Raw genomic sequence first — 14,610 nt, forward strand, 5'->3', positions numbered from 1 at the left:
AGGATCAGAATTATTAGAGTAAAAGCCGTAAACATAACATAAAAAATTGAATAGTTAATGCAAAAATTGATAGACTGAAATTTAATATACAATCATACACTGAAAATGATAAAAAAATTTAATTATGAGATCAAAATGACAATTAATGTTATACTTTATTTAATATTGCTTTAAAATTAACATTTAGGGTATCAGAATTTAAAATTAGGGGTTTTAAAGTCATACGTGATAAATAACCCTTAAATTAAAACAAATATGTATGTGTATTTTTATTTATATAGCACATTTATTGTGTATGGCCATACACCCAAAGCGCTTCACAATCATGAGGGGGGTCTCTCCACACCACCACCAGTGTGCAGCATCCACTTGGATGATGCGACGGCAGCCACAGGACAACGGCGCCAGTGCGCTCACCACACACCAGCTTTTGGTGGAGTGGAGAGACAGTGATAGAGCCAATTCGGTGGAAGGGGATGATTGGGAGGCCATGATCGTAAGGGCCGATAGAGGGACTTTAGCCAGGACACCGGGGTTACACCCCTGCTCTTTCACGAGAAGTGCCATGGGATTTTTAATGATCACAGAGTCAGGACCTCGGTTTGACGTCTCATCCGAAAGACGGCGCCCACTGACAGTGTAGTGTCCCCTTCACTTTTAATGGGGCATTAGGACTCACACAGACCACAGGTTGAGCGCCCCCTGCTGGCCTCACTAACACCACTTCCAACAGCAACCTAATGTTCCTTAGTGGTCTCCCATCCAGGTACTGACCAGGCTCAGCCCTGCTTAGCTTCAGTGAGTAACCGGTCTTGGGCTGCAGGGTGATATGGCAAAAGGTAAAAGGTAGATCAACATCTGTAAGGTGTTAATATTAATGATACAGTAAACCTCAAATTCTATCTACAAAACAAATTATGATAATCGAATCGAAAGTTTTTAAGTAAAGGAACCAGCCATCATTATACTGCAACATTACAAATTTTAAAGTTAAATGATCACATTACCCCCCTATGCTAAAAAATCGTTCAGATAGTGTGCTAGTGGCTGTGATGCACAAGAAAAGAAACCAAAAAGCCACTCTGGTGACATCCTTTTTTATTTACAATCTTTTAACTGCTGCTATAGCCACTGTGTTATTTTGCCCTCAAGTGACAAGCTCGAGCGTGTGGATTCCTTCACCATTTTCAACAAAAATAGTTTAAATACATCAATTTAAAGGTCAGTCTCTGTGTATCTCAGTGGAATATTCCAGAATGACCGGCTGGAAAACAAACAAACAAACAAAAAAGCAAATGCTGATATTAGTCATAAAATTTCATAACTGCAAAATCTCCTCCGGTGAACAAATGAACAGCAGCCGGAGAGAAATGTTCCTCACTGGAAGCAGTAAAAATCTGACTCATTAACATTGCTTTTCATGAACAAAAGCTGCTAATTAGAGGTGGCAACTGCAGCGTGGAGCCCTGAGTGAAGGAGCTAATGACAGAGAGCAGGCCAGCGGACGCACTGACCTTACTGTGGCCTGCGGGTGATGAAACGGAGAAAAAATAATTCAGCAGGAATGTGTTTCATAGGGGCCATCACAAAACACACTTTTTGCCTTGTTTCAAAGACTTTTAAAGGCTTAGTTCAGCCAAAAATGAACATTATTTTATTTATACTCATCCTCATGTTGTTCCAAAGTGCTTTTGTTCATTTTTGGAACACAAATAAAGATATTTTAGGGAATCTGTCAGGATGGGACTGAGGACTTTGAGGACAACAAATACACTTAATGATCAAATACATAAACAGAGCAATTGCAGCATTATGGATGTGACATTTGCGGTAAAAAAAAACTCAAAACTAAATTCACAAAGAAACTATGTCAGCATTATATTGAAACATCTGTTTATATTTTCCAAAACAACTGACCACAGAGTTATGGGATCAGACAAATATCAGTCTGTAAACATTTTTTATATTTTAAATGAGGAAAATAGATGTGTTATAGATGTGACCAAAAAAGTCTGCGAGTTTACAGTATATAGCATACTTTGAAACAATGCTAATCAAAAGGATAAGAGTTGGCTCACTATAGAGCAAAAAGTATTAGTATTATTTTGCGTTTATAAGCTAAAAGCTTCGCCTTGTGACATCTCTCAGTTATGAATGTGACAGATGTGAAACCTTTTGTAAAGAATAATTATTGTGAAAAGCGCTATACAAATTAAACATAAATTATAGTCAGTAAAAGTCTTGATGTGTTTAAAGTCTAGAAAAAATATTTTAAATATTCTCAAAACTGACCATATGCCCTCAGTGGTTCAATCAGAATATTATTAAGCTTCAGGAATACTTTTGTGTGCCCATAAAGCTAAAATAATGACTTTATTCAACTTTTTTTTCCTCCTCAGCATCAGTATAGGGTGCACGTTCATGAGAGCAATGTGCTCTTAATCTTAGCATGCAGAGAACACTTGTGATTTTAGGTGGCACACTTTAACCTTTCATCTTATCTTACATTCAGAATTATTTAATGTTATTTTGTACTTTAATCAATATTTCATGTCATTCTAATAAAACGTAAAGTTATAAATTTGTTTAACATTTTTATAAAATTATGGCCAATTTCATCATTATAAGAAGTGGTTAAACTTTGGTAACTAACTGCAGGTATTTACTGCGTTTGGTTTGATTTGGTCGCTATTTTTGACCAGTTTAATATTGCATCAACAAACCTGTCAAATTCAGTGTTGCCATGTCCACTCATTTTAAGCATATTTGGACTTTTTTATTAGGCTAACAAAGCAAACAATTCTATTATTATTAGTTGTTATTATAAGTGATCATCAGATTGGTATAATTCTCTACGTAAAGTATTTTTAGATTTTTCTCTTTTTTGTAATGGAGAGTTTTTTTTTTTTTTTTAGACAACTTAATTGTTTTATGTTCAATCCACTTACATTTGTAAAAACTATTTTTAACCTAATCAATTTGCGTTGGGACAACATAAAGCAATTGTGTGGAACCCAGCATTTTTTACAGTGTTCACGTCTTTCTGTTATTTCTTGCTTTGTGCAATTTAAACACATCACTAAGCACTTGTTGTTCAGTCTGAACTGATTCGAATCAACATTGAAATAAATCGTACTGAATAATATTTTTGTATTAAAAATGCATTAAAATAAATAGGGCTGCACGATATTGGAAAAATTGAACATTGTAATATTTTGTTAGTCTGCGGTTGTGTTGTCACGATACTGGAATTCGAATCGAATTCGAATACCAATCGATACTGACATTTTAAAAACATCCATTTCCCTTGAACATTTAGGCCTTAAACAGCGATGAATTGCCATTGTGTTCACGTGCTTATCATCAGTTTACCAAACTCACCACTGCTTACTGAGCGTAACCTTAGATACATGGACACTGGGGTGTTTTAAAGCCACAATTCATCAGCGGATCGCTCGTATGTCAGCTAATAGTCAAACCAACTGATCGACGTGACTTTGAAATGCTCCAGTATCCCTGTATCTGTGGTTACACGGTGAGTTAGATGAATTGATGACCTTCACACAGTCATTTCTGTTGAGAGAACTTTTAAGAACGTGCTCCACATCACTTAAATGCTTGTGGGAAATGGACTTAAAATTTTAGTACCGATTGGTATCGAATTCCAGTCTCATGACAACCCTAGTCTGTGATATATATTGCGAAATTAATACAATTTCGCTAGATGAATTTAATGTCTATATTTAGAAAGAATAGATCATTTTAGATTTTATTGGATAAAAAAAAAAAACGTTACGATTGAAATAAACCTTGTTTTAAAACAATTTATTCAATAAAATGAATCGTTATTTAGTTAACTAGTGGTACGATTTCTTAAGTCTGAATGCTTTTAAAACTTTAATTTAGTCACAGGCCTCAAAAACAGATTTAAATGATAAATTCTAATACAGAACTTATGACTATTGCGAATAATCACATTGCGATATCGATGCTGAAATGACATATCGTGCAGCCCTAGAATTAAAATGAACTGAATCAACAATTGTCTTAAATTTGTTGATTTTTGCACTGATTATTTTCCTGCTTGTTATTTTGAAGCTGTGTTGTATAAATAAGTTACATGACTTTACCTTTGCTTTCAGATCAATAATGCTGAAGACACAATGGATCCCCTAGTTGACCTGAGAGTCCGCATCTTTGCTCTCCCTGCCCCTGGGCACCAGACCCTGCACCTTTCACCACCTCCAGAAAACATCAGAGTTTTCGCATCTACACACAGGAGAAAAGTAAACCTTCCTGTTTAAATATGACTGGATGGAGGTCTCAGTGGCGTCTGGTCCTGCTGAACTCACTGACGTGTGGTCTGGAGATCTGCGTAGCGGCTGGCATCACTTATGTGCCACCGTTGTTACTGGAGGCCGGCGTGGAGGAACAGTACATGACCATGGTTTTAGGTAAGGTTCGGTGCCAGCTTTTGTATGTAATGGTGAGATATTTTCCATTCAACTTATCGTTCAACTTAAATGCTAGTCATTGGAGATCTTTGTCTAAATTAGCAAAAAAAAGAGAAGATTTGATTACATTTTGAAATTTTCAAGTGCTTGGACTGCTCTCTCAAAGATCTTCTGTAATAGTTTCATTCAAAATGTAACTATATAGTCACTATATTTTTTGCAGTGAAAAAACAGCAGTTAAGTAAGCATCTGATCATAGAAATGTGGGTATGTTTCCACAAGCTCTAAAACTTTGCACTTTTATATTTGTTCAGTTGATTGGTATAACACCTTTTTATCACATTTGAAAGTGGTATACTTAAGTGTACATGTTACACATAACAATAATGTAGCCGAAAACAGAAATATTTTCCATGCTTTTTTAAAAAGTTTCAATTCTACACTATGTGATAAAAGTCTTGTCGTCGATTTCGGTTGTAAGAGCAACAAATAATTACTTGACTTTTAGTTATTTGTTTGGAAAAGTAGCAGAAGGAAGATTTTTCTGATAAATCATCCATTGAACAGCATCCCAATCATCACAAATACTGCAGAAGACCTATTAGAACCTACATGGACCCAAGATTCACACAGAAATCAGTCAAGTTTGGTGAAGGGGTGTTCGAGAGATCTGCAGAGTGGATGCAACATTAACAGCCTGAGGTATCAAGAAATTTGTGCCACCCATTACATTACAAACCACAGGAGAGGGCAGATTCAACAGCAGGATAGCGCTCCTTTTCATACTTCAGCCTCCACATCAAAGAAGGTCAAGGTGCTCCAGGATTGGCCAGCCCAGTCACCAGAAATAAACATTATTGAGCATGTCTGGGATAAGATGGAGGAGGTACTAAAGATGAATTCAAAGAATCTTGATGAACTGTGGGAGTCCGGCAAGAATGCTTTCTTTGCCATTCCAGATGACTTTATTAATAAGTTATTTGAGTCATGGCAGAGATGTATGGATGCAGTCGTCTTTTGACCAAGCAAAGTCTGACCTTACTGTCTTAATTAAATAATTTAAAATCAAGGCATGATCATAGGTTATTTTGGGAAAATAAGCATAATCTAATAATCTAGAGGTCTTTGATTTCACATAAGCCACTTTTGATACCCAATGATCATCTAGAACTTGGATAGTTTTCTGGATCTGGAATTACACATATCCTTGAAAATAGCCAAAAGGCTGTTTTTTGATTTTTATTTTTAGAAAAGTATTTACCCTGTCACCGTTAGTTAAAAATGCCTGTGTGCAAGTGATGATGTGCTATCTGTGGCTCGGCATTCATGTCTTTGTAGAATATACAGCTTGTTTAAGATTAGTCTCTGCTGTTGGTTGTAATTTTAAGTAAATTCACACTTTGCTGATGAAGAGTTAGGAAACACTACTACATACTTCACCATTGTTGTGTATGTTTGTTTGCACTCCCCTAAACATGTACTATTCATGATCATCATGTCATCATTTTTAAAGACTTTCATTTTCAGGTGTTCAACAGGCATGACAAAGGAGGTGTTTTCAACAATCTAAAAACAAGAATTTTGTTTCTACATCAATGTTGTTCTTGAACTGAAAACGCATGCATTTTTTTACCTGAAAAGGAACCGTTTTGAAAACAATGACATTATGTGCATGCATAGTATGTGTTTAGGGGAGTGTAGATTTAAAACAAGCACATAAATGGTAGAGTATGTAGTATTGTTGCTGCTTTTCCTTAAACTTCATCCACAAAGTAGGATTTACTTCATGTTACATCCAAAAGCGAACACACATCTTATTACTCACACAGCAAATCCTACATAGACATGAGAACTTAGCTGCAGACTGCACATCTCTACTTCACTACAGGTATTGTTTTCAGCCAAATAATGGACTGGAAAACATATTACAAGGTTTTTAGCAATTTTTGCAGAACAGCAATAATTCTGAAAACTGAAAACATTGTAGTGTAGATGTGGAACCTATTGAAAAAACAGGGCAAAAGCCTTTCCATTTTTGGCTACATTGTTGTTTTAAATATGTGCTTTCAGATCTTAAATCACATTGTTGTGTAAACTAAGAGGAAAAATGCATGAACTTTCCAGTTTTGGGCTGAAACCGTCATACAAAAAGCCTCTTAGTTTCAATGGATTTTGTGAATGTAATAAGCAGTATTAATAAATCTTTCCCTTGCGGTTCAACTTGATTTTATTGCTTAGAGTTCAAGAATTCCGGGAAGAAAGAGATCTGTAAAGATTCTCTTTGTGTGTGTGTAATGCCTACTAATATTATATCTGATAACAACAGGCTACTTTTCGAGAGGTAACAACATCTTTGCTGTTGTGTAGTTCTAAATAAGTATTTACCGTTTTTGCATGAGCATATATTGATATTTTACTTTCTAGCATTGCTTTTTGCCCACTCCCAAAAAACCTGTGTGTACCGTCAGATCAAAACCACAGGTGACCGTGTTTCAGCGTAACCTCGGGTTTATGATTGGTTAATGAAGAGCAGTGCTGTAAACGGCAAGTCGAGGTTGTTTCCCACTAAGAATCTGATCCTGTAATGGGGGTCATTATGATAATTACTGGCCAAACAACTGGCTGGTCCGTCCAGGTGGTAATCAGGTGTTAATTGGAAAGCACCGGGTTGCAGGAAGAGGCCCGGAGGCTGGAGGGGTCAGCAGCTGCTTCTAGAGTTTTACTGCATCCTGTTCAAATTCAGCGGGACTTTCCTCTAAACTTTCAGCAGATAATATAGTCATCATGGGCTGCCTCAGAGCACAGAGCAGGAAGCTTTTCTCACCGATTTAGTGCATTTCAATCAGTCACTTGAATGCATGTTGTATATTCTCACCTTATATGTTCTGATTATTTAAACAACAACAACAAATGTTTCTTGATCATCAAACTCAAACATAGCATTTTTATGTATATACAGCGGGGGAAATAAGCATTGAACACGTCATTTTTTTTTCTTGGAATATTATTTCTAAAGAAGCTGTTGACATGGAATTGAACCAGATTTTGGCAAAAACCCAAACAATACACCGTAAAAATTAAACAAAACAAAAAAGCTAGTGATGTGCAATAACAATGAAAGTTCTCAAGGAGAAAGTACTGAACTACTGAAACATATTTAAAACTCTTAAGGCTTTTTTGGTGACGGCAGCTTAAAGATGCCTCTCATATGGAGAATGAAGTCACATGAATTGCTCAGACTTCAGCAGAGTGTAAAAATCTTGATGTTTCGGTGGGTCTCGTATATCAAATATTAATGAGATTTAATTTGTATTTTCTATTGGATTCAATTTGGGTGATTGTTTTGGCCATTCTACAGCTTTATTTTCTTTCTTATTTTCTGCTTTCAAGCATTTGGCTGTTTTGGATCATTGTCTTGCTGAAATGTCCACCCTGGTTTCATCTTCATCATCCTGATAATGTAGATGTTGAACTGAAGCAGCTGATATTAATTTATAATGAAGAACTACTGAGAGATTTCAGCTGCTGTCTTGCCCTTCACTGCCATTCTACACCTCCCTTTCTTCATGTGTTCAATACTTTTTCCAATGTAAACTTGTTCGTTATGGATTTCTTTGGTTATTAACAACATCCGGGGAAATTTCAAGTCAATGGCACCTTTAGATATATGTTTTCTGAGAAAAATGGTGATGTGTTCAATACGTATTTTCCCCGCTGTATGTTGAAAGAGAAAAACATGGTAAATTTAACTTTTTACATTTTTTTTATCAAGTTAATTAGTTGGTGGTGCGTATAAGTTCATACAAAAACTGTAAAAACATTTTGAAGTGTATGTACTAAAATAATATTAAAAATCAACATTATTATTAAAATGTTTTTTTTTTTTGTATTTTTATCAACAATTTAATTTTAGATTTTTATTAAATTATGTCTGCAAAAATTGCTGGGATGTTTACAATTTCTGAATTACTTTCAATGTTCAGGCGGTCATGGAAAACCTAGAAAAGTCATGGAATTTTGACATGGTATTCTCCAGGCCTGGAAAAGTTTTGTAAAAACAGAATAACCCACAAAGTTTTGGAAAGATCATGGAATTTAGTTTAACAAATATCTGTATATTTAAATTAATGTTAGATGTCTTTACATCTTTTTTGCACTTTGTCAAATACATGATCTCACATTATTAATGCTGTGTAAGCACTATCCAAAATTCTTTTTTTCATATATATATATTTGTTTATTTATTTATTTATTTATTATACACATTTAACAATAGTTTCATCAGTTAATGTTAGTTAGTGTATTTGCTAAAATTAATTACAAGTATTAACAATACTTGCACAGCATTTATTAACCATAGTTTAGCATTTACTAATGCAGTATTAACATCCAAATTATTGCTTGTTAATGTACCATGAGTTAACATGAACTAACAATTAACAACTATATTTGCATTAACTAATGTTAACTTACATCAACAAATCCTGTAATAAATGCATTGTTCATTGTTTCTTCATGTTGGTATATGCATTACATTTTGTGGTTTGCATACCACTCATTAATCAAAGACAATCATTTGTTTTCCTATTATAGACAATGCCAGGAGAACTCAGTTGAAATACATCTCCATGCATTCATTTTTTCACCCTACAAAACCCAGACTTATGACTTTCAATATTTGTCTTTTGTGTTTGAGATTTTTCAGCCTGCCATATGAACAGATGCATTATTTTGTGCCCACAAATGGCTTCCACATGGCTTTGGCTGTAAATGAATCTCTCTCCAAGACTATTTACTTTGCAACCAGCAAAAAGCAGTTCACAAACGTACACTTTGCACCAGATGAACAGAAGATATGTGGTGTGTTAATACATACTACACACTGCTCTCTTGCTCTGTCAACAGCTGCACTGGAAACCAAAGAATGATCCTTTGTGTTCATGTCCGTTCAAGCAATATAAACTCCACTATTAGAAGAGCTTTCAAAACCTCCAGAAAGGCCATCATTGTGCAGTTTTTTGACATTTCTTGTGTGGTTATATGTAATTCCAGTGGTTTTGTTGAACTCTTTCTTAATGGAGTGGGTTTTTTAAGCCCTTTTATTTATTAATTTTCCTGTTGGTGACTTGAGATTCATCCCATGGGATTTTTGCACCAAACTGATGGTTATGTGATGAGTTCAAAGGTGGATCACTTTTAAATGATTATTTTCTATAGGATGCTTTTACAATCATATATTTTCTTATATACATTTGTTTCATTTTTGGCTTTGGTACTGACTGTTCTAATATAAAAAAACAGTCAAAAAATGAGTATACTCAATTTTTTTTGTTTTTTTTGGGGGGGGCAAAAAATCTGTGTATATACACTCACCGGCCACTTTATTAGCTACACATTACTAGTACTGGGTTGGACCCTATTATTTGCCCTCAGAACTGCCTTAATCCTTCGTGGCATAGCTTCAACAAGGTACTGGAAATATTCCTCAGAGATTTTGGTCCATATTGACATGATAGCATCACACAGTTGCTGCAGATTTGTCGGCTGCACATCCATGATGCGAATCTCCTAATCCACAATCCACATGACATGGCACATGATCCTGCTGGAAGTAGCCATCAGAAGATGGGTTCACTGTGGTCTGCTAATGGATACTAATGGGCCCAAAGTATGCAAAGAAAATATCCCCTACACCATTACACCACCACCACCAGCCTTAACCGTTAATACAAGGCAGGATGGAGCCATGCTTTCATGTTTTAGACGCTAAATTTTGACCCTACCATCTGAATGTTGCTGCACAAATCAAAACTCATCAAACCAGGAAATGTTTTTTTAAATCTTCTATTGTCTAATTTTGGTGATCCTGTGCGAATTGTAGCCTCAGTTTCCTGTTCTTAGCTGACAGTAGTGGCACCCGGTGTGGTTTTCTGCTGCTGTAGCCCATCCGCCTCAAGGTTCGACATGTTGTGCGTTCAGAGATGCTCTTCTGCATACCTCGGTTGTAGTAAGTGGTTATTTAAGTTACTGTTGACATTCTATTGGCTCAAACCAGTCTGGCCATTCTCCTCTGACCTCTGGCATCAACAAGGCGTTTGTGCCCACAGAACTGCTGCACACTGAATATTTTCTCTTCTTCAGACCATTCTCTGTAAACCTTAGAGATGGTTTTGCATGAAAATCCTTGTAGATCAGCAGTTTCTGAAATACTCTGACCAGCCCGTCTGGCACCAACAACAATGCCATGTTCAAAGTCACTTAAATTACCTTTCTGATGCTCTGTTTGAACAGCAGCAGATCCTCTTGACCATGTCTACATGCCTAAATGTAATGAGTTGCTGCCATGTCATTGGCTGATTAGAAATTTGCTGTAACGAGGAGTTGGACAGGTATACCTTTTTAGGTGGCCGGCGTTGAATGTACATTAAAAAATAAAAAATAAACAGGAAAAAATAAAGAAACTTGCAGTAACTTGTTTGAATTTAAATTATTATTATACTTCTATCCCTAAAGATGGTGACCAAATGCTTTTTTAATGGAATATAACATATTTTGTTTAAATGCACCAAAATAATTGGTTTTATTCACTGAGAAATGGATACAAATATTCATTATATAAGGCTTTCCACTCATTTATACTGGGCACAGTTGATTTATTTCTTCCTTGGAAGTTCTACATGTTCTCACCACCAATTTGTCATGTATGTGTAATGGCTTGCTAGTTCAGGACCACTTTTCAAGTCATTGGAGTACAACTTTGCCATTATTATTCAGTGCAAATGGTACTCTGTTACTTTCAGTGGGAAACATTTGGTGTTAGTACAAAGACGAGAAAGACATGGGGAAATGTTTTCTTAAATATATACTGGGATACAGATCCACAGATTTTTTCAACATATGTTGAATTATGATTTTCAGTTTAAGATGGTGTTTAGCCTACAGAAAACTTCTATGTTGGCTTGAGAAGAATGTTTAAAAGTGCTCTGCTGTATGTTTAAAAAGGTTTAGTAAGAAGACTACATTTTTAAACATTACCATCATGTTTCTAACACATCGGTAGGATGAGTTACCAAGTAGGTTGAGTTGCCCAAGATGATTTAGCATGTTGGGGGCATGTGTGTAGCACAGTTTGCCCATTGCTAGCAGGAATTATATTGCTATCATGCTTCTAATATGATCTTTTAGCTTGCTGTTAGCTTGTCTAGTGTGTTAGTGGTAGCACATTTCTTCTGTTTTAGCACACTGTTAGCATGTTTTAGCGAGAATCTTTTAATGCTATGTTTGTATGTTTTAAAGTTGCTAACATGGTTTAACATTATTAGCGTGTTTTAAAACACAACTAGCAAAATTTGACATATTTGTACGTCATATCCATGTTTACCATGTTGCTAGCATTATTAACAATTTGGTAGAATGAAGACCAAGTTGCTGGCATGTTTCTATTATGATTTACCCCATCTCTAAGATGATTTAGCACATTGGTTTCTAGTACAGTTAGCCCGTTGCTAGCATGAATGACTATTTTGAATTATTATTAGCATGCTGGCAGTTTGTCTATTGTGTTAGTGGTAAAATGTATCTGTGGGTTTTAGCATTTGCTTTTAGGGCCTTAATTAGCATGCTGGTAGATCGTAAACATTTATGTTGACTTGAAAAGGTCTTGTCTGAATAATTAACACAGCTTTATGTGGTACAAGTTTCCGCGTAGTCTAAATAAACTGTCTAGAAAGCTTTTAATAAAGGCTAGCTTGATTCTAAAGTTTTAATGTACTCCTAGCATTTATAACATATGTGACTGTCTCCCTTGCGCTAGCACACTGGTGACATGATTTAGCACGTTAAGCATTTGTTCAATGGTTTAGTATGCCTAAACTCTATGCTGTAGCATGACTTGGCATGTTTCTAGCATGTTTCTTACATGGTAAACAAATTGCTTGCACGAATAACCGTAACCAAAAACATGAGTATGTGAGGAGTTGGGAGTGAGAGCATTTGAGAAATTGAACTAATGACCTTGCTGTTGTCAAAGCCACGCTTTTCCAGTTAAGCTACAGGAATAATTAGGGCAGCTATAATGAATTGCACTATATGAAAGAGTCACATGATTAATTGTCTCGAACTGTCGCAAACAACACAAAGGCACCTTTAAAGGGAAGTGTGCAGAAGTCCTCTCTGCCTCCACTTTGGGAAAAACAGCATGTGTTGACTTACAGGCGCCGCTGAGCGACATTGTTAAATAAATCTCTTTAAGTTCCCTCGGTTGGCCACTTCCATGGTTTCTCTAATGTATTCCTCACATTAAAGTTGGTTTGTCAATACCTGCTTGGCAGCTTAAAATTGTTTTAGGTGTGCTACTCCACATTTGCATCCGCTCTCCGGTTTAACCTCAAGTGGTACAGCAATGATTTTACAGTGTAAGTTTTATTTTCACAACATCAGCAGCACGTGTGCTATGATGAGTGAAAAGCTTCTTTAATCAAATAAGTTCAGTCTTTATGCACATGATTTAAGTCAGAACTATAATAAACGTCCCAAACATTTAAACAGTAGTTTATATAATACTATATAAAACTCTCTGCTTTGAATGTAATGTTTATACTGTAAATTTGACTGAAGTGTATTTAACATTTCATCATTTTTACTTAAATTACAAAAGTATGAATTAAAAGCATTTCACAGTTCTATTAAATAAAACCAATATTTTTGTGTGTTATTTGAACTAAAAAGGTTTTGCAGCAATTGCTTTTTTTCTTCTGTTCAGCTCACAGACATTTGTGCAGTGAGTAAATGGACTCCAGTGAACTTTTAATTGCATTTTGCGCATGTTCAGGTCATCTTTCCACCACGCACTTGAATAAAAATAGCTCCTGAAGATCTAGACTTAAATTGAAATGGGAATCAGAGCCCAACCAGTGGACTGAGTCATCTGCTGTAATTAGACGAGCTGTGGAGATGAGGGATCTGAGCCAGAGACTGGTCACTTTAACCTACAGTGTTACAGCAGGCTGAGGACCAAGCCAAAAGATAAAGGACCAAGGCCATGGCTGTGATTCCTCTACAGAAATCTTATCTCGAGTGACCATTTCCCTTTTTAAAAGCATTTTGTTAAAGCCAGCACTACATAGAAAGAGCAATTTGGTTTATTTCGGTCTATAGTATACAGACAAATCATACATTTTGAAACAAATTTTGAGATTTTGGGTTTGACGTTGTTTGCATAATGTTTTTTTTTTTTTTAATTATCATATTTAAAATTGTTTTACTTATTTTTATAATTATTGATTTTTAAGTGCTGATTTATGCTTTATCTATTTGTATATATATATATATATATATATATATATATATATATATATATATATATATATATATATTTTTTTTTTTTTTTTTTCACATATGGACAGAAAAATATTTACTATTTTAAAATATTCACTATTTTCTCCCATCGCTACTGAAAGTGTTTTTCTATTATGAAAAATCTTAAATAGTTTCTTTATAAACTTTTTACATTCAAAAATGAACAAAACCTGTATTTATGGATTACTCTGGAAAGATTTGAAAATATGTGCTTATTTAATTAGATATTGTCTAAATTGGAATGTGAAAGTCGTGACATGGTTTGTGTATTGATGGCCCATACACAGAATTTGTGCTCTGCATTAACCCATTTCAAGTGCACACACATGCACACACCATGAACACACACCCAGAGCAGTGGGCAGCCACTGCCGCGGCACTCAGGGAACAGTTGTGACTCACGTCAGCCTTAGTATGGTGAGAGCACGAGTTATTCACTCTCACCCATACCTGTCAATATTGGCATGTGAAAAAAGGGATACCCCACACCCTCCCCCCTAAAAACAAAAAAAAAATTCCCATAATAAATCATTGTAAACAAACAGTTGAAACGGTCAGTAATTTGTTTAATTATTATTATTTACAAAGGATAGAATAAATAGTATACATTAGAAAATAAAAGTTTTGCCTATTCAAATGAAGAGCTATTATAAAGAAATTGAATAAAGTTATGAAATCTCATTAACCCTTTCTTTACTGTAGAATTGTTTTAAGAGCATGAATCTCTCATTTCGATTTTTCACTTGATTATTTTAAATAACAGCAGTGTCACTTTAAAAATGCACAGATCTGTAATAAA

General features: G+C 35.3%; 1 protein-coding gene across 4 annotated transcripts in view; it reads left to right on the forward strand.

Annotated features, from left to right (window-relative positions):
• zgc:77158 overlaps positions 1-14,610 on the forward strand; it is a 59,264-nt gene that overhangs the window by 32,029 nt on the left and 12,625 nt on the right. For all 4 annotated transcript variants that reach the window (XR_011008700.2, XM_073941940.1, NM_205672.1 and 1 more), the window contains 1 exon segment: positions 4,143-4,454. Coding sequence is in view for 3 of the 4 variants with exons in the window: in XM_073941940.1 (XP_073798041.1) it covers positions 4,307-4,454 (148 nt within the window). In the remaining variant the exon portion in view is untranslated.

This window comes from Danio rerio, chromosome 25, assembly GCF_049306965.1.
Source record: "Danio rerio strain Tuebingen ecotype United States chromosome 25, GRCz12tu, whole genome shotgun sequence".
Classification (NCBI taxonomy): Eukaryota; Metazoa; Chordata; class Actinopteri; order Cypriniformes; family Danionidae; genus Danio; species Danio rerio.